The following is a 22,052-nucleotide window of genomic DNA, read 5'->3' on the forward strand; positions in this document are numbered from 1 at the left end:
CTTCATACCATTTTAGAGAGAAATCATCCAGACAGCACTCTTAGCTTTATGCTGACAGCTAAACTCTAATCTATCTCAGTAAGAAGGCTGGCGAATGGTAATTTTCTTACAGCTTTAAGAAATGTGTTAAGGAATGTGATGGGTATATTTCTTGCTTAAGGGAAAACATCCATCAATTGCTCTCCCTAAAATGGGGTTAGGTAGGGATAAAAGGAAATTCTGACAGTTGGCTAGACCCATGAATGTAGCCATCTCAGTGCCTGGTCTGTGCAGGTTTAGTTTCTGCCTCTTCTGCTTTATCAGAAATCCTGTGGTTGAGCCACATATTATTATTTTTCTCTCCTTCTCTGTTGTGCCATACAAACTATATCATTATGGATCTGAACCAGAAGGGGGAGAGCAGAACCATTAAGGTCTGTCAACACTATAAAACAATGAATGAATTCTTCAAATGTTTAAAGTGCATTTCTAATCGATAAGAATTGCTCACAATCATGAACAGTCATGCATGTAGAAATAAAAATTACAAATAAAAATAAATATATGATTGAACTAATCTTGTTCTGCTTAGATTGAGTAACAAAGTAACAAGATGCATTATGAATAACATAGCGGTTGAAAACTATTATGCAATATCATAAGCCTCTAAAATAATAAATTAATGTACAGAGTATCCCCTTTTGAATTAGCCTGGCCTAAGAGAATATTTCTGGTCCTATGTTATGAAAGATCTTCTTTCTCCAAGGCTGAAGACATATTTAAATGTGGCTCTCCCCAATTCTAATTCAATTATTATTATACCTTGCTGCTCCTTGTTTCCTTCTTCCCTGGAACAAATTCTCTCTGCTCTATCCCCTTTAACCATAAGTATTTGTTTAATCAATCTGTGATATTGTAGACTGAAGAGACTTCAGCTCTTTTGTTTCCTTCTGCATCTTCTACTCCCATTTCATTTTCATACCTAAGATCTACAACAATAATGGTGAACTTTTTTTTTCCTCGGGTGCTGAAAGCGCATGTGCCTGTGTGACAGCACATGCGTGCAGACACCCATAATACAATGCCCCCCCGCAGGCATGTGCAACCCCCATTTTGGTGCTAAGCAGGCCTCTCTGAAGCTGCCTGGGACCAGAAACGGGCTATGGAGGGGGGGAGGGGCTGCACCACGTATGCCACAGGTTCACCATCACGGATCTAGAACATCACCTGTTTACCTTTCTCTGTTTCCTCTTGGGTGAAGGGTAATTACAATTAGTTACTTACTTGTGGTACCATGTACAATACTAACAAATTTATTATTGTATAAGTGCTCTTAGATCAGAGTCCACTTCATCGAATGTATGTAATAAGGCCTGACAAACACATTCTGTCATTTAATCACCACATATTGATTTCATTTGGATTTCTCTTCTGTTCATATACTTTCCATTTGATCAAATGGAAATAGTTTCATTAGTTCCATTTGATCAAATGAAATAGTTGATCAAAATCAACTATTAATACTTCTATTTCTGAAAGAATTTACAGCATTTTTACATAACTGTCTTACACTTGCACAGTACTGTACATTAAATTGAGTCAACATATATTTTGTAATCGGAAGGTTTTATCCTTGTTTAATCAGTGAGAAATGGTGTTCCTTCTATTTAATTGTTAAAGGTATTTAAGAAAGATTTTATACAATGGAGCTTCTCAAACCGCAGAATATATTACAAGCTACATAGCAACTTCCTAGAATATAATATTAGTTTGCATTTTCTTATTTGCTGAGATGGATTTCAGTAATACATACGAAGCTGCTCCTCTCATCCAGGATCACATCCTAGATGAGATGAGTTTTATTAGAGGCCAACTTAATACTATGCAGGACTAGGACTGCCTAAGGTTTGATAATTAGTAAGTGGCAATGGGGGACTGGAGTGCAGAATAGATGCAATACCTCATTCCTACACTCTACTATTACTATTTAGAGCCAACCAAGATTTATTTACTGACTTCATTCACAAATCACTCTGTGCTAAACCTAAACAATATACATTAGAATTTAGGTTGAGATACATGCAGAAATCAATTACATTAAAACTTAGTTTTATTATTTTTTTTTTATTATTAAAGAAGTAAACAAAAGAAATGAACTCAATTATAAAAATTACATACTTACAGGTCCCATAATAGTTGCTTGCCAATGAAACACTGAAAAACACAAAATATTATTTATCTTACTTAAGTATTTAACGATACTGTATACTATAAGTATGTAAACTATTTTGCCATCAAAGATGGCATAAGATCTTACAGTCATCTCCAACAGGTCCAGCTGAACAATGTGCAGGTGGATCACGCTGCAGATCACTTAGCTCCTGTAAGAAACATAAAAACATTTGGAAGGTTATAAACAAACTCAAGATTAATTATCCAAATCTGGATCCAATTTATTGATTTGATTAAGCATATTCAAAATTTACAACTTAAAAAAAATCAAAATAAATTTTAGTCAAAATAAAATTCAATGAATGCACAGTGAAACTAAGATAATTAGTATTGAGCACTACTGTGAGATAAGTGATCTCCACACATTTAAGGCATATGTTATACGTTTATCATTAATACAATCAATGACTCCCATGTTATTTCAATTCTAAAGTTGTTAGCCTGTGTGGAAAGACATAAATAAAGACATAAAGACATAAAAACTTCCAAACATATGATTAAATAGAGTTAAGGCAAAAGTTGAGCATGATTTAATTTGACTAGAACTCTGCAATGAATTAAGTCAAAACCCTATATGGGTCAAGGAAAGAGCCAGTGATAATTCATATCACCATGTTTTGAAGTTATTGTTTTATTGACTATTGAACAATTTCACTAACAAGTATCAAAGAGGTTAAGATAAGATTCTCAGCCATACAAAATGTATAGGAAGATCCAGTAAGTCTACAAACTTTAATTCTAACAGAGCATACAAATATTAATGTATGTTGTACTTCATTTATTTTTTTTAAGTTTATATTGCAACAGAAATAAACTTCCATATACTACACTAATAAAGTGTATTAAAAAGTATTAACATTATAAAGCCCTAACATAATAAAGTCATAACTGCATCAGCTCGCCAACTGCCTGAAAAGTCAGGCTTCCAGAGGTGCAAAATGATTAGGCCAAAGTGGTTTTTGAAAGAATTTTGTAAGCAATTTACTATTCAATTTTTCATGCCCATCTGCTTTATTTTTGAAAGCAAAGGAGCTCAGTTTATACGATAGCTACAGATATGGTTTGCATACATTTTAAATAAACACATTTATTCAGCTCAGAATTATGGAGATGTTATCAGAAAAGCTACAGCCCCAAATGAGCTGATATTGGTGAAGGATGCAAAAATCAATGAATTAATAACAAGAGCTTCCCAAGTTATATTCATAACAAAAGATAAAGAATCGCCTGCTAAATGAAAATGGCAAAATGCTAACACAGGTAACACAGGAAACGCAGAACCTATTCTTGTAGATGTTCCATTTGGCAAATGTAAAGAGCAGGACGAAGGGGCAGGATGAAATGTAGCTATGGAATACCTGCTCAGTTGCAGTGAGATGAAATCTCCAAAATCAGATAAACTAGCTTTTACGGTATGAAGGAATATGTTGATTTACCAGGCGTGACTAATGTCTTTGACAACTCTTGGAGAAACGATGAAATTCCAGAAAACTGGAGAACAAATATTGTCTTTATCTTCAAGAAGAGAGAAAAAGGTGCTTGGGAAGATTCCAGACCATATTGTAAAAAGGATGATCTAAACAACCTTAAAAATAAAACTCTAATTACCAGTAGTTATCATGGATTGAGTAGAATTGGGGAATGCTATAGACAGAATAGACCTTAATTTAACTGAAGTATTTGACAAAGAACCCAAACTATCCTGTTTAGCAAGATTACCGGTTAAAGTAAGACAATGAATACTGCACATAGCTGGTCCAAGAAATGTATCTGAAGCCTGCTCAATAATTCTTCTACCTGAGTGTGATATCAAGTGGAGTGATGAAATGAAATCAGTCCTGAATCTGGTACTCTTCAGTATTTTTTTTTCATGACTCTGATGTGAAGGAAATGCTTCTCAAATTTTCAGGCATAAAATTGGGTAGGTTAATACTGTAGAAAACAGAAATAAAATTCAATATTATCTTGGTAAGTAAGAAAAATAGATTTCTCTAAGTAATCTACCATCTCTCAAGTATTACGTGCAATTCTCAGCATTAAGTAGCAATGATTTAGAGAAACAGGTGGTGGGAGAGGACACAGGGTGATCTAGAAACTAAGTCCCATGACTAAATATCTGAGAATATTTAGCCAGAAAAAAGAAACTTGAGAGAATATATGACTAAACTCTACATAAATACCTAAAATACCTACAAAGATGTCACAGAAGATGGCTGGGACTTGATCTGATCTCAGGGAGCTCTAAGGTAACGGGAATCAAAATTAATAGATTTAAATTACATAAAGGCAGACCTGAACTGAATCTTAGAAAACAAATTTCTAACAGCAACGATAACTTGGCTGTGAATCCAATTACTGAGGGAAGGCAATTTATTGGATGTGTTCAATTAGACGTTAGACAACTATCTGTCAAGGATGTTTTAATCTGGATACCTGCATGAAACATGGGGTTAGATTTGATGGCCCAAAATAGTTGGGATATATGTTGAAATGTATACAGCATCACAGAAGCAATTTCCTTGAACAGGAATTAATACCTAGCAAAACATATTATTATTATTATTATTAAATCCAGGGACACTCACGAGTCTGATCTATATTTCTGGCCCTCAATTCGAGATATAGTATACAGTATGAATAATGTATCTCTTTTTATAAAACAAAATTTAAATCCAACATAAAACAAAAGCAGCAGTGTCTTGGATGATATACTATAATCTCTCTTTTTGGCACTAAAGGAAGTTTTTTTGTTTTTCAGTTCAAACTTTATCAATCAATTTGGCTCGTTTAATACACTGTTTATATGTACTGTAAATTTAAGTAGGGAAATGTTTTAATCTATTGTCTTATTCAACTTGATACAAATTAATCCCCTCAATACAATATACCAGTTCAGCAGAATATAAATTTTTAATTCTTTACACAAACTAATAAAGGAGAATATTTGTAGTTCAGGGCTGACATGAGAGGTCCTTGGTGCTCTCTGAGCTTGCTGATTTTCTTGCAGATATTTCATTACCCAAACTAGGTAACATCATCAGTGCTAGAAGGGAGTGGGGTTCACTGTCAGTTACACAAATTGTTAAGAACTGTATTTTTAGCAGTTAATTAATTCTTGCCTAAAAGACAACACTAACTTAGAAAAATGTTAACAGCATAGTAAAGTTTAACATTTATTCATAAAACATCAAGACTGAGTTTCAGACACTACTACCGGTACAAACAGAAACTTGGTAAGAACCATTCTAGCCACCAGAATTAATGAAGATTCTTTAAAAATGGAATATTAAAAAATACATGCCTTTAAGTATACACTTGTGTAAAGCAAAAAAGGCAGAGAAGTCAGAAGGTAAAAAAATTATAGTCAGAACAGTAATACATTAAAGCCAAATGTTAACACTTTCAAATGCTATTTACACTGGAGACTCTCACTGGAACTAATGGATTTCATATCTTCATCGCACTCATCTGTTCTGGTAGTTCACCCAAATTGGGTGGGCGGGGGTGACTGCACTGGGAAACCTGACTGATGTTATTATTTCAAGAGAATAAGCTAACTGAATTCCATAGTCAGAATAGTATTAATTTTTGACTAGATCATAAATACTTTACTAAATTCCTAGCTTCGTTATCAAGAGGCTATTCATACTTAATCAACTAATCAGTGTAGAAGAAAAAATATTTTCAAGATATTTCTATGATGGCTTACATTATATCCTATGCATAGTTATCCATAAAACCATTTGTGAAATGAAATCACCTTGAGTTAAAGATTAGAATTTTAGAAGTTTGAATATCTTTGTTTTATTTAAAATAAATGCCAAAAATACTCAAATATAACAATACTATAAATCATTTTGCATAGACAAAACTAATTTAATGATTTATAGCTCTGATGTAAAAAAGAGCTGAAATAAATTAATATGCAAAAAATATTATTGAAGTGAAATTAGTATTATAATAATATTAAGGACTAATAGCAGTTCTTAAACACAATAAGTACTAAATACAATATAGTCATGAATGTCTATCTTATTATAATCTTACATAGCCATCCTACTACACATTTTTGAAAAAGAAAGCATCAACTCCAGAAGAAAAAAAATCTTTGGAATTTTTTTCTTTGGTCTTCTTAGAATTTCCCATGTTTCTTGGGGAAACTGAGGTGTCTAAAATGTTTTCCACTTCTTTTTCTTCCTCAGGCATCCCATCTCTACAGGGTGGCTATTTACAAACATGATGGTAGTTGGATTTCTCACATTGTATTAATGTAAAACATAGTTTGGATTAGCACAGTGTGTAAACCTACCTATTATGGTTTGTGAATCATGGTTTATGGCTTAGTATTAGTATGAACCAGGTATGATTATTCAACAAGCCACAATTTAAAATAGCCACAAACACATTAGTGCATCTGATTTTTAACCGACTTTCAATTTCCTCACATTAAAATTGTTATAACCAATCAGTATTCATCAACATTGATTTAAATATTAGTCTTTAAATTACATTAAAATGAATAGTCATTCTAATATGAAGCCAAATGTTTGTTGTTCCTCACATAATTCCCCTGACCTTCTAGAAAAACTATTAAGGTTATTTGCAATTAATTTTATTCTGAAAAACTAGCTGCATGTCACTCCTGAAAGGTCGTTTCAGTATGTACTTGTCCAAAGAAACCAATGGCAAAATCTTTCCAAGTACAGCGCCTTTTTAAATCCAAGAGCTCAGGTTTCAGGGAGAAGAGAAAATAACTTATTTATGCAAAGTGCTGATACTACCAGTCCAAAGGAGAATCCACAAGTGTCCAATTTCCAAGTGTCATGAAAGCTGAATACACCATAAGGCATATAACAAAGCTACTGAACTGCATGCAGGCAGTGGGAAACTTGTTGATCTCTTTACAATTTTTGATTCCAGATGAAATAAAAGCTCTTTAAAATGCTGACCAGCCTAAAATCTTCCTATAAATCTACTTCACTGAAACACAGAGATGCCCTTAATTATACAGACAATTGTATGTGTTGATGGTCCCTGTCTACGTAGGAAATTAAAATGCTGATGCTAAAATCACTGGGACTACTTGACCGCTTTTAGGTTTGCCTTTTTACTTTGCTTCTGAAATAAATATTACTTTTAATGTCATTATTCTTCTTAAGAATTGTTGGTTTTATTGTGATTTTAGAACTTTTCCTTTTGAAGATTTATTTTGGAATTTTTGCCTGAGAAAAAAATGGCTAATTATAGAAATAAAATAAATAAGCAACTTGCTTGTTTTCCTATCATGATCAAACAGAAATAGCAGTTAGTCCTTGATTAACAATGGTAACTGGGAACAAAATTTCTATTGCTTACTGATGTAGTTGAAAAGCATGCTGTCACATCACTGTGCAGTTTAGCAACAGAAATCCCAGCAGCTCCCACTGCCATCAGTAACTGAATCCCACTGGTCATTAGGCAAGGACCAACCTCAATCCAAGCTTTCCCAGCTTGGTCCCTCCCAGCCCCAAACTTTGTTAAGGAAGGGGACTGCCTCTCTTTGAATTCCTACCACCCATCACAACCTCCCTGGGGCCACTCTGTACTCTTAGCAGTGGTGGGCACCCAGCAGCATCAGAATTGAAGTAGAAGCCCCCTGACCTGTACTTCATGCCCCCAGCGCCACTATCTGCATTAAGGAGGGCCAGCTCAAGCCCATGGCCAACCACCTCAGCACAAAGCCTCACCAACTTGAGCTCTGCTGACTGTGTTGCACCCAGCTGCCACCTTCCTCCCACTGCTGAGAGGTGTGCCTCTCCTGGCCTACGTCAGGCAGCTGCTATCTGCACCATGCCTTCTTCCGAAGGCTGCATGTGCCACTATCATGATGTTTTGGAAGACTTCTGAGGCCTCCAAAATCTCTTGAGAAGGTCCACCTTTATCCAAGTTGTGTGTAGCCTTCTCATGAAGTTTCAGAAGCCTGGGGTTGGCCATGACTGGCTGACACTATCGAAAGCTCTACTTCAGCTGCAACTGTACTGCCACTGCTGCCAAGGAATGCCACCTGGCAGGGTGGTCAAAAGGGTAGAGTTGGGGGGATAGCAAGTAGAAGTGGTTGATGTAAGTGCTGATCGCAGCCATAACATCAGGGACTCGGTATAAGTACCATTCATTCAGCATCACTAACTTTGAACTGTTGCTGAGTGAATGGTCTTTAAAACAAGGACAACCTGTATTTTTAACCAGTCTCTGTTGGAATTATTTTGTGAATTTTCTGACTTGGTAGGTCAGAAATCAGGACAGCATTAAATTGCAAAAATTCAAGTGCACCACAGTCATCGTTTTTAAAAGCAAGTGTACTACTAACACAACAGAACTAGTGAAAAGTTCTCAAATGTAACTGCCACATTTTATTTATTTATTTATTTATTTATTTATTTATTTATTTATTTATTCGTATTTTTATACCGCCTATCTTCCTAAGGACTCAGGGCGGTGTACAGCCATATAAAAAACACACAAATATACAAAATAAAACATTCAACTAAAAAACTTATTATAAAGGCCAAATATTTAAAATAAGATATAAATAGTAAAACCCAATTTAAAACCAAAGCTAAAATTTAGTCATTTAAAAATTTAAAACCCTAGTCCAGTCCTGCGCAAATGAATAGATGTGTCTTAAGCTCGCGGAAGGTCCAAGGTCAGGAAGTTGACGAAGTCCTGGGGAAGCCTGCTCCAGAGGGTGGGAGCCCCCACAGAAAAGGCCCTTCCCCTGGGCGTCGCCAGTCGGCACTGCCTGGCTGACGGCACCCTGAGGAGTCCCTCTCTGTGAGAGCGCATGGGCCGGTGGGAGGCATTCGGTGGCAGCAGACGGTCCCGTAAGTAACCCGGCCCTATGCCATGGAGCGCTTTGAAGATCATTACCAAAACCTTGAAGCGCACCCGGAAAACCACAGGCAGCCAGTGCAGTCTGCGCAGGAGAGGTGTTACATGGGAGCCACGAGGGGCTCCCTCTATCACCTGCGCAGCTGCAATCTGAACTACCTGGAGTCTCCGGGTGCTCCTCAAGGGGAGCCCCATGTAGAGAGCATTGCAGTAGTCCAGCCGAGATGTCACGAGAGCATGAGTGACCGTGCACAAGGCATCCCGGTCTAGAAAGGGGCGCAACTGGCGAACCAGGCGAACCTGGTAAAAGGCTCTCCTGGAGACGGCCGTCAAATGGTCTTCAAAAGACAGCCGTCCATCCAGGAGAACACCCAAATTGCGCACCCTCTCCATTGGGGCCAATGACTCACCCCCAACAGTCAGCCGCGGCTGCAGCTGACTGTACCGGGATGCCGGCATCCACAGCCACTCCGTCTTGGAGGATTGAGCTTGAGCCTGTTTCTCCCCATCCAGACCTGCACGGCCTCCAGACACCGGGACAACACCTCGATAGCTTCATTGGGGTGGTCCGTGTGGAAAAGTACAGCTGAGTGTCGTCAGCGATAGCTGGTACCTCACACGAAACCACTGATGATCTCACCCAGCGGCTTCATATAGATGTTGAACAAGAGGGCGAGAGAATCGACCCTGAGGCACCCCACAAGTGAGGCGTCTCGGGGCCGACCTCTGCCCCCCCATCAACACCGTCTGCGACCGATCGGAGAGATAGGAGGAGAACCACCGATAAACGGTGCCTCCCACTCCCAATCCCTCCAACCGGTGCAGCAGGATACCATGGTCGATGGTATCAAAAGCCGCTGAGAGGTCTAATAGGACCAAGGCAGAGGAATAACCCCTATCCCTGGCCCTCCAGAGATCATCCACCAACGCGACCAAAGCCGTCTCCATGCTGTAACCGGGCCAGAAGCCGGACTGGAACGGGTCTAGATAGACGGTTTCCTCCAGGTACCGGGGCAGCTGACATGCCACCACACTCTCTACAACCTTCGCTTCGCGGCGAAGGTTGGAGACCGGACGATAATTACCTAACACAGCTGGGTCCAGGGAAGGCTTCTTGAGGAGAGGCCTCACCACCGCCTCTTTCAAGGCGGCCGGAAAGACCCCCTCCAACAAAGAAGCATTTGTAAACCCCTGGAGCCAGCCTCGTGTCACATCCTGTGCGGCCAGCACCAACCAGGAGGGACACGGGTCCAGTAAACATGTGGTGACATTGCACCCAGCATTAGAGTCCTGATATACAATAAGACTTTTTTTCTTTCTAAGGGAGTAACCAAAAGTAATTTGAATGTTTAAAACTAAACTGATGTAATTATCAGCTGGGAATAAAGGGAGGGAATCTTGAAAAAAAGGAACACTGCTTCTGGAATGACATGTTATTTTAGGCCAAATATTATTTCAACATATTTGTAACTCCTTGTGAAGCCATAAAATTAATTTTTAATTATTTATTACATTGGAAAACACATTTGGGAGTTGTTTCAGGAGTTCGTATTGGTAATTATCTTTTAAAAAATTACTAAGACTGTTCCCTCCTGGCACAAAACCAGGGGAGTCAATTATTTATTTAAATTCTAATAATCACCCATCAAACTTACATAACTCTGGGCAGTTTACAAATTCACATATTGCATGAACCAGTCTATTAAACTGAGTTCTCGCCATATGCTAACCCACAGAAGGTAGCTTTCATATTATGAGCTTATATTATTTAATAATAGTCGGTGAATGACCAGCAAAAAAAAAAAAAGCAGATAAATTAATATATTAACAATTAGCAAAACAAAGCATAAAATATAAAATTTACTTCTCAATACAAAATTAAAACAACAGGTAGTTTAATGGAAGATACAGTGATATCCTATTGGATAAAGAAAAAAACCCCATAAATTTGAACAAGGAAAGCTGTTAATAACCAATTTCAATAATGTTCCTTTTTCCACCTGACCGCCAGATGATTTTATTATACCCCATACTATTATCAACACCTGAAGTAAAACAGCAAAGCCCACTGAAATCAATAGGATAGTCAACTAAGTACAAGATGAGATTGCACTGAACAACTTTGTTATGTTATCTGTGTATTTCTGGAACTATTACTTTCCAGGCTGAAGGTTTGAAACAGAATATCAGAAAAGGGTTGTCCAGACAAAGCTATGGATGCTGAATGGTGTCAAGGTTGCTGGGCTGAACAGACCATAGGAAGTTCTGCCATAGTAAAATGAGCTGCAATCTCCATATGGGATTCAAGAACGGAGTCTAGTTTATTGGGGTGTCCAAGTCCTGTTGCAGGGTTTCCTAGATATAGCAGATCGTCTGAATCCTTTTGGCCAGGCATTCATGCCTCAAGATGGAACAGAAGTTACATCATTTACTCTGGTCAATACCATTGACGAGAGCATCTTTTTGGGCCACCTGTGTGGACTGGGAGTAGGGGCATTATTCCTTCCTAAGGGGGTCATTCAAGTTGGCAGCAGGACTCACTTGAAGCTTGACTTTCTTTCTCCTTTGCTTTTCAACAGATATCTATATGAAGTTTCTGGGAGAGTTGCTGCCTGGGATTGTATATTATCAATATGTTGATGATATCCTACTGTAAATCTTGTTTCCATACCTAGCTGGAGATACAGCAGAGTCCTGATCTGAGCTGCAGGACACTGCATGAGGAAAAACTGACTGAAGCAAGACGGACATGTTTATTCATCTAAAAAACCAGGTTAGAATCAGCTGTTGTACTGACTCTGGAAGGGCCTGAAGATCTGTAAGTCAAACTTCTTAAGTCTGACAGCTGTTGTTAGATCTTCAGTTAAAGCCACTGCCAGAGATGTCTTCAGCCAGTTTCAGATGGGGGACTCTACATGCCTTTAGTGACAGCAACTCATGTTCTTATCACCTTTAGAGTGAATTGCTGTAACACATTTTACATGAACTGCCCTTGTGGAGAATGCAGCAGCCCATTACTGAGAAATGGAAGATTTTAAACCCACACAGCTCCAATTGTGCAAGTACTGCAAATGTTTCCAGGTTGTTCAAAGTGCTGGTTTTGGGCTAGAAAGCTCTTTATGACTTGACAGTCAGGTATCTCCAGGACTGTCTTGTTAAAGTTCAACTTACCCTTTTTGTTTGCTTAATCTGGAAGAGGATATTATGGGTATCTTCCCTCTGAGAGGTTGATGAGAGACAGAATTTTTGGTAATAGCCACTATACTCTGAAATAACCCTATATTTCTTTCTTTCTGGAAATGTTAACGAAAGAGTCATTTTGCAAAGTGTCGGATGGCAGGTTAATCTATTGAAAATGGATGTTGTCACTTGAGATGGTACAGTATTAGCTGCTATGAATTGGTTTTTAACTTTTTTCCATTTTTTACTGAGGATTGTGAGTCATCTCAGGATTAATGAAGTGGAGCAATGTGTTCAAAACTACATAAATAAAAATGAGTTGAATTATATGTATATTTGAATAATTAAAATTCAAATTTTGGTATTTTATTGGCCAACAGTGAAAAAATGGATATGGAAGAGAGCAGTAATTAAGAAAAGTGCATAAATTGGCTAGAATTATGAACTAGTATAAAAAGTGTATTAATTAAAATCTTTAAATATAAAAAAATATGAAAGAATTGTCCCAATCATACACATATGCACACGTGGTTTACAACTGAGTAATCTCTTCCAACCACAATTACTCAGTAAATGTTGAGGACATAAATTATTCCAAAAAATTTACAGATACCTGTAAACTGTAAACTGTGATCTTAATTATATATATATTTAAAAAATAAACTATATGCCATAAGTTTTTAAGTAGCTGAGCTACTTAGCAGCAGAACTTAGGATATGTGTAGCCAACAACAAAGGTTTCACTGTTATAAACTGTGTTACTTTTTCTCTTCCTGAATTTCTGATTTTGTGATGAGAAATTGACAAATCTTTCTGACTTAGCATAACAGACATCTTCAAATTTCTATAGATAAGGTAAATAGCCAATCAAGTTATTAAAAGCGCATGAATATTCACAAAACTCAGAAATATTGTCTTTGAAATCTACAGTACAATACAACTTGAATATTTATGCTTTTCAAGTAAATATGTCATTTGTTATGTATATTAGATACTTTTAGAAGTTTAATTCCTAATTGAAATCTGAACGCTGTATAAATTATATTTAACATTTTAATTTTATAGAATATTGAAGTAGAAATATAATTCAATATTGTTCGCAATATTTGAAACCTAACGCTGCAAATAATCCATCTCATTTGAATTCACAAAATACATATTTAAATGTATTGGTAAGTTATATTTTTTCTTAAGCTTTCAACCTCAATATCCCCTCAATGTCAATTAAATATTGAATCTGCCACGACATTTTTTAAAACTTTGGCTCTGTTTCCACTTTAAAGCACCACAGGAGGCAGTTCAAATCCAGAACTCTTGCTCTCTGGACTACCTTGAGACTATCAGAAGCGGAAGTGTTTTCTGTTAAGCCTTTGAATGTTCTACAAATTCACTGTGCCTCAGATAGCTGGGTGTGAATCCCTCTACGTGAAGTGGGGTCGTAGGACTCAGGTGGGCTTTCTGATCACGTACCTGGTTCCTTGCTGCGTGACAACAGCTCTGCCTGAGCTGTTGGAGCTGCTGGCCGGGTTGGCAGTTGAAACCCCTAGACTGTTGGTCATGGGGGATTTCAATTTGCCATCAACTGGCGTGGCATCCTCGGCGGCTCGGGAGTTCATGGCCTCCATGACGGCCATGGACCTGATTCAATTAATTGACGGCCCTACCCACGTCGGGGGAGGCACCCTAGACCTGATTTTTATCTCTGGCCAGTGGTTGAATGATTTGGTTTTAAATGATTTAGTTGTCGAACCTTTGTCATGGTCAGATCATTTTCTCCTTCGTCTAGACTTTCTGACCGCTACCTACCACCGCAGGGAGACGGAACCAATGCGCTGGTTCCGTCCCAGGTGCCTGATGGACCCGGAGAGGTTCCTGACGGAGCTTAGGCCGTTTCCCGAGCACCTGGCCCACGACACGACTGAAGAACTAGTTGCGGCCTGGGAACAGGCCGCGGCTGGAGCTTTGGACCGTGTCGTGCCTTTGCGGCCTCTGACCCGGCGTCGGTCTCAACCAGCTCCTTGGTTCTCCAAGGAGCTGAGGGAGATGAAACGCCGGAGAAGACGCCTAGAGAGTGTCTGGAGATCTAGCCGTTCTGAGGCTGACCGGACACTAGTTAGGTCCTATAGCAGGACCTACCTAGTGGCACTGAGGGATGCAACGTTCTCGTTTCCTCCTCATTGCGCCGGCAGATAACCGCCCGCCGCCCTGTTTGGGTGACCCGCTCTCTCCTTCAACAGGAGGGGCGGAGGACCCCACAAGGGCGTGCCGAGGAGTTTAACGTTATCTATACGATAAAATCGTTCAGCTTCGGGACGGATTGGATCAAAATTGGGTAGATCCAGGCGAGGGTTCCGAGACCCGTCTTGTTGAGGTGGTTTGGGATGATTTTGATCCTGTGACTCCCGAGGACATGGACAGGTTGCTGGGTAGGCTGAATGCCACCACATGTTTACTGGATCCGTGCCCCTCCTGGTTAGTACTGGCTACTCAGGAGGTGACACGAGGCTGGCTCCAGGGGATTACAAATGCTTCTTTGCGGGAGGGGGTCTTTCCCGCTGCCTTGAAAGAGGCGGTGGTGAGACCTCTCCTCAAGAAGCCTTCCCTGGACCCAGCTGTTTTAGGGAATTACCGGCCAGTCTCCAATCTTCGCTTCACGGCGAAGGTTGTAGAGAGTGCAGTGGCATGTCAGCTACCCCAGTACCTGGATGAAGCTGTCTATCTAGACCCGTTCCAGTCCGGCTTCCGGCCCGGATACAGTATGGAGACAGCTTTGGTCGCACTGGTGGATGATCTCTGGAGGGCCAGGGATAAGGGTTACTCCTCTGCCCTGGTCCTATTAGACCTCTCAGCGGCTTTTGATACCATCGACCATGGTATCCTGCTGCGCCGGTTGGAGGGGTTGGGAGTGGGAGGCACCGTTTATCGGTGGTTCTCCTCCTACCTCTCTGACCGGACGCAGATGGTGTTGACAGGGGGGCAGAGATCGACTCCAAGGTGCCTCATGTGTGGGGTGCCGCAGGGGTCGATTCTCTCACCCCTCCTGTTCAACATCTATATGAAGCCACTGGGTGAGATCATCAGTGGCTTTGGGGTGAGATACCAACTGTACGCTGATGATACTCAGCTGTACTTTTCCACCCCGGGCCACCCCAGTGAAGCTGTCGAAGTGCTGTCCCGGTGTTTGGAAGCCGTACGAGTCTGGATGGGGAGGAACAGGCTCAAACTTAATCCCTACAAGACAGAGTGGCTGTGGATGCCGGCACCTCGGTACAGTCAGCTGCAGATGCGGCTGTCTGTCGGGGGTGAGTCATTGGCCCCGATGGAGAAGGTACGCAACTTGGGCGTGCTCCTGGATGGTCGGTTGTCCTTTGAAGACCATTTGGCGACCGTCTCCAGGAGAGCTTTTTATCAGGTTCACCTGATCCGCCAGTTGCGTCCCTTCCTGGACCGGGATGCCTTATGCACGGTCACTCATGCTCTCGTAACTTCTCACCTGGACTACTGCAATGCTCTCTACATGAGGCTCCCCTTGAAGAGCACCCGGAGACTTCAGCTAGTCCAGAATGCGGCTGCGCGGGTTATTGAGGGAGCGGTTCAGAGCTCCCACGTAACACCTATCCTGCGCAGACTGCACTGGCTACCTGTTGTTTTCCGGGTGCGCTTCAAGGTATTGGTTACTACCTTTAAAGCGCTCCATGGCTTAGGACCGGACTACTTACGGGACCGTCTACTGTCGGCCTCTATCTCCCATTGTCCGGTGCGTTCCCACAGAGAGGGACTCCTCAAGGTGCCGTCAGCCAAACAGTGTCGACTGACGGCCCCCAGGGGGAGGGCCTTCTCTGTGGGGGGTCCGGCCCTGGGGAACGAACTTCCCCCAGGTCTTCGTCAACTACATGACCTTAGGACCTTTCGCCGCGAACTTAAAACTTATTTATTTCGTATGGCTGGACTAGCTTGATTTTTCTTTTAAATTTTAATTGAATTTGATGGGTTTTTAAATTTTTGTAATTTTATGGGGTATATTGTTATTTTAAATTTTTGGGCAAATTTAAATCTATTTTTTAAGGGTTGTTTTTAACTATTGTGTATGTTTGTATTTTATCTGCCTGTTCACCGCCCTGAGTCCTTCGGGAGAAGGGCGGTATACAAATTAAAATATTGAATCTGACATTTTTAAAACTTTGGCTCTGTTTCCACTTTAAAGCACCACAGGAGGCAGTTCAAATCCAGAACTCTTGCTCTCTGGACTACCTTGAGACTATCAGAAGCGGAAGTGTTTTCTGTTAAGCCTTTGAATGTTCTACAAATGTTTGAGAATGTGGCACTTCTTAAATATTATTATTATTATTATTATTATTATTATTATTATTATTATTATTATTATTATTATTATTATTATTATTATTAATGTTTGAGAATGTGGCACTTCTTAAATAGTATTGCTGTCAGCAAAATTCACACGGGTCACTTGTGCACATTCCTCAATCCATGCTGCATCTTCAAGCCTCCTCCCCAAAGTTGTACAGTGCCTCTTGGATACTGCACACATCTTCACATCGTCTGTCCGACCTGCATAACACCACGTACAGACGCCCACACACCCTCCCCAATCTACACAGCGCTTCCTGCACACTCCCTTACTCTCTCCAGCCCATGCACTCTTCTCAACCTTTCTCAACGCATGCATCAATCATGTACACACACTGATCAATGCCACACCTCTCATATATCCCCATGCACCATTCCCAATCCATAGCATTGTCTCAAGCATCCCTGTGCACTCTCTTTAACCTACCCTGATCAACAATGCCTCTCCAACTTGCCTCTGCCTTTGAAATCCCAATTGTTTAATGAAAAACTAAGATTTAAGACAGATTCAGAACATACATACTGTATGTTCAAACCCAAAACTTAGATATGGAAAAACATGCTCTTTGAACAGTCAATCAGAAGAGAGCTGAAAGGGACTTTGGAGGTCTTCTTGTCCAATTAAAGCAGGAGAATCTATACCATTTCAGATAGTGCCAGGAAAGAAACTGGAAGTCAATGTACATCTTTCAATATCTGAGGGGGAATCTCTTTGGCTAGCTGCAGATAACAGGTCAGGTCCAAGGATTAAACAGCTATAGTGCTGGCAGACTCACAAATAAACTGTTTCCACATCTGATACTTGATCTAATAGAAACACTTTATGGTACAATCCAGTCATTTTTCTCATGTACATATATTTATATCTGTTATTGCCCATCACCAGTGTTCCCGCTCACTTGTTATCTATCAACGTAGCTGTTGTCTCTGAAACTGGTATCATGAAGATGATTTCAGAAAGCTGAAATACATATAACTTTTGGAGGTTAGAAATTTTTTTAAGATAGAAGAAAAAAAAACTTGGTTATCCAAAAAAACAGTATTATACTTTTTAGCTAGGAATTCCAATAGATCTACACCAATTTCAAATATGCTAGATACCTGGCCAAACTGCAGTTACAGTTTTCTGACCATCAAGAACACTGACATTTGACCAGTCCTTGACTTCCCTCCAAAAAAAGAAAAAAAGAGAAAAAAACTTCAGATATGGGTTAAATGACAATTATAAGAAGGGTAACGGGGAAACTGTCTCCGATTTCAATCTCTCTCAGAAACTTCACAAAGTTCTAACCAGCTACATGGAGATTCTTCCATATCAATGAGTGGAAGAAATACTAGTACACTTGCAACAACAATAATACACACTTAATTAACATAATGTATAATGATATTTTTATTTACCAATCATTGTTTAGTTGAAGTAAATTGCACGAATCAAGTGGGAGACAGATCAATTGATTCAATAAAGATGAAAAGTATTTTTTTCCTTACAAATATTTCTATCTGCCTTAAAGACAACTGTTATCCAATTCTTAAATGTTACCTGCTTAGTTAACAAAATAATACCTGTACTTGTATATCTATAGTAAGAATAACAAAAATCATAAAACATTTCTAGTTAACCACTCTATATTTTTAAAATCATTTAATGATCAGATTTAAGAACATAATAAAAAATAGATGCTTAAACCAATGATCTCATGATGCTGATTTAAAGTCTCAGTTTCTATATGTTTTTGGATCAATCAGATATTAAACCTTTCATCAATATCTATATATACAATATATACATTTAAAACAAAGTTAATGCTGAAAGCAGAAAAGAGGATAGTTGTTTCAAACATCAAATTATTAAGTACATTTTGTGTATGTAAATAACTTGGTAACCCTGGCAAAGTATCTTCTTTCCAAGCAATTCTAAACACACCTAGGGTATGGGAAACATTTCCAGAATGGGCCTTTGACTGTTACTTTCTAACCATTTGGTGGACTACTTGAAAAATACAGGCAAGTGGGGAAAAAAACATTTGACACCTACATTTTCAATAAATATGCTACCAATAGATGGTCTCAACGTATCTCTAAATAATCTTTTATAATATTAAAATATTCCAGTATCCTGAGAGAAAATTAAAAACCTGTCTAGGTTTCAATTTTTTTTAAAAAAAGCACATTGAATTCCTATTATTCATTCAGAAGTTGCAGTGCTGCTTATCCTTAATTAGAATAAACGACAGATGTAAATATGTGTAATCCTTAATATGCTTATAATAGGGCTTGTTTAAAAACACTTAGGATTTCAGCCTTGATATAACTTATAACATATCCTAAGCATTCTATTTTTAAAAAGTAATTTGATTTAAACTTTGCCTTTCTAATTAACTGACTACTCAAGGTGGCTATATAAATTATTTCCATAAAGTGAAGAATTGCAAGAACGAGATATGGTTAGACCAGCACACTATTTCCTATGGTAGTCAACTTGTCTCAAAGCTCTATGAATTTCAGAAAGAAAAGATGACAGGGTGATTTTATGAACAGTGTTCAGAGATTCAAAACTTCACCCAAAAAAATCTCCCAGCAATTAAAACAATAAAACTGATTGCCCATGGGTGGAACAGAGTACAGTAATTATGGTTTCTGCAATTTTTCTGCAATTTTGCCTACTTTTGCAAATAAAATTTCATTAAATGACACTCATTACTAATGTCATCAGTTACAATTTCATTTTCTTTTTTTGCTAAGACATTAAGTGTTCCTCATCTTCCCTAATTTAACACCAGAAATAACAAATGACAACATCTGAATCAACCTCTCACATTTTAAAATTAACACTAGTCAAGTGTAGTCTTAAAGGATGTCATTTCTTTAAAGACCTAGTTAAAACCAGAAATTTCCCAAGAATTGATCCCAAGTCTGCTTGAGAAATAAGGCATTCAGAAGCAAATTATTCCAACTAATTCTGCAGCAAGACAGACTTCATCTTTAAGTGGAATACACATAATCACATCCTTTTATTCGAAACCACAATTACACTTACCCTGCTAGGCAGAGAAAACTGCCAAGTAGAAAAAAAACCCCTACCAACTGCTTGCCCATATGCACTTCCAAGAACATCACAAAAGGCTTGAAAAATAATAGCAAAGCAGGAGGCATTCTTATAACACACTTCAACCCAGCCAGGTCTGATATATATGTTTACTAAGATGCAATAAAAGAAACAACTTTTTTTTTCTTTTACCCAGGAAAAGTGTTAGGAAAAATCTTCCACAATTAAAAATACATCTGGCAGCAATAAACTACAGGTAGCCCTTGAGTTATGACCATAATTATGTACAAAATTTCTGTTGTTAAATGAGACATTTGTTAAATGAATTTTGCCCCATTTTACACCCTTTCTTGGCTCAGTTGTTAAGTGAATCACTGCAGTTGATAAAGTTAGTAACCTGGCTGTTAAATGAATCTGGCCTCCCCACTGACTTCGCTCGTTCAGCAGGTCGCAAAAGCGGATTATGTGATCTTGGGACACAGCTACATGGTCCTAAGTACGAGTCAGTTGACAAGCACCTGAATTTTGATCACACGGATGCTGGAAAGGTCATTAACTGTGAAGAACAGGTCATGTGTAGCCATAACTTTGAACGGTCACCAAGCAAACTGTTGTACCTCGAGGACTACCTGTAATTTTACGTGGGGAGCAGTTGCAGCTTTTCAAACCACCCAAGAAAGGGCAAGACATTTCCTGCAGCAATGGGACATGATAAATAACCCTGTTAACTAACAGTTCAATTCCTACCATGAAGCATCCTGAACAACACTGCTGGGGAAAACCCCACAGTGGGTCTGGGCTCTTCAACGTTTGGGCCAGGAGGGAAAATCACCCCAGCAGAGACTCTATGAAACAACCATTTATTTCTCTTTATTGGACAAATTCCTCCTGTGTCTAACAACCACATTTGGCCAATAAAGAATTCTATTCCAAAATAATCTTCTTCTTCACCTGGCTCCTTTTCTATGGACAAGCTTTCTTTCTTGCTTTCTTTCTTCTCAGAGGTATGATGGAAAACCGCACACCGGGTGCATCCTTTCCTCCCCTCACTTTAACCCTTCTACTAAAACCTGGAGGGTTTAATAGAAGGGGGCCTGTTGAAAAGCATTTGGGGTGGTTTGTAGCGTCTTCAAAGCAACGCTACAGAGCATTGCACAGCAGAACAACTAGACACAAGAACAGTTCCCCCCCCCCAAGGCCATCACTCTGCTAAACAAATAATTCCCTCAACACTGTCAAACTATTTACTAAATCTGCACTACTATTAATCTTCTCATCGTTTTCATCACCAATCTCTTTCCACTTATGACTGTAACTTTTTGTTGCTATCATTAAGGGTTAAATTGCAACCTATGACCATTATTTGTGTTGTAAATGTTGTACCTTTGATGTATTTTTTTTTCTTTTTCTTTTATGTACACTGAGAGCGTATGCACCAAAACAAATTCCTTGTGTGTCCAATCACACTTGGCCAATAAAAAATGCTATTCTATTTCGGGGGGAGGGGGAAAGGAAGAGGTTTCTATCATTTGCCAAATTATCCAAATCCTCTGCGAGAACCTGCCTCCCAAAGAGAGGGAGGGTGAAAGCGGGGAGACGGGGTTAGTAGTCGTTATTTTAAGTCCCCCACCCGCCCCTGTCGTCGCCCTCAAGTCCTTTCGGGTAGGCCCGGGTCCCGGTGTCCTCCTCCCCCCACCTCAAGAGAGACGCCTCTTTCCCGAAACGCCAAGCGGTTTTTCTTCCCCCCCACCCCCCCACCCACCCGCCTCAGTCCTCTCAGGCTTAACTGCCTGCGCTCCCCCTCCCCCTCCCCCCTCCTAAGGCCCAGGGAAGCTCAAGTTCACCCGCTTGGTTCCCAACCGACGAGAGGGAGGGGAGGGGGGGTGTTGTTGCCTTGCCCCGGCCCTATTGGGGCGCGCGCTCACCTTCTGTATCCGCTTCAGCGCCATGGGCAGCGGGGAATGCGGGCGGACCGTGGTGTGGGGGGAAGCTGCGAGGAGGAGGAGGAGGAGGAGGAGGAGAGCGTCGGCTGCTCCAGGAAGAGGGAGGGCGGGCGCTCGCGGGGCGTGTTAAGGCCGGAGCCGAGGTGCCGCTCCGCTCCCAATCGACGGATCTTTTGTTTCCGCTCCCACTCGTAAGACGGCAGGCTCCGCCCACCGCCTCCTGCCGCCCCGAGATGCATTCTGGGACGCGTAGTTCCAGCTGGGCGCCCGGGCGAAGCAGCATCCTCTGCCCGGTGTTCTCTTCGCGGCTACCGCCAGTTTTGACACCACCTTACGGTGGTGGTTGTTAAGATCCGAAGCGACCCCGGTCGTTGCCAGGGTGTGGAGAGGATTCCGGTTATATGAGTAACTGTATGGGAGCGATTTGGGGAGGG

General features: G+C 40.0%; 1 protein-coding gene across 2 annotated transcripts in view; it reads right to left on the minus strand.

Moving 5' to 3' along the window:
- Positions 1-21,794, minus strand: part of UBE2D1 (ubiquitin conjugating enzyme E2 D1) — a 29,904-nt gene extending 8,110 nt beyond the window's left edge. Inside the window, exons 1-4 of one of the 2 annotated variants that reach the window (XM_058187319.1) lie at positions 21,601-21,765; positions 4,009-4,143; positions 2,297-2,360; positions 2,162-2,193 (exon numbers count right to left, since the gene is read on the minus strand). In XM_058187319.1, coding sequence (XP_058043302.1) covers positions 2,162-2,170 — 9 coding nt within the window. In that variant the 5' untranslated portion in view covers positions 2,171-2,193; positions 2,297-2,360; positions 4,009-4,143; positions 21,601-21,765. Of the gene's footprint in view, positions 1-2,161; positions 2,194-2,296; positions 2,361-4,008; positions 4,144-21,600 lie in introns of both variants that reach the window. The other variant, XM_058187318.1, reaches the window with a different exon arrangement.
- Positions 21,795-22,052: the final 258 nt, after the last annotated feature.

This window comes from Ahaetulla prasina, chromosome 6, assembly GCF_028640845.1.
Source record: "Ahaetulla prasina isolate Xishuangbanna chromosome 6, ASM2864084v1, whole genome shotgun sequence".
NCBI classification, from domain to species: Eukaryota; Metazoa; Chordata; class Lepidosauria; order Squamata; family Colubridae; genus Ahaetulla; species Ahaetulla prasina.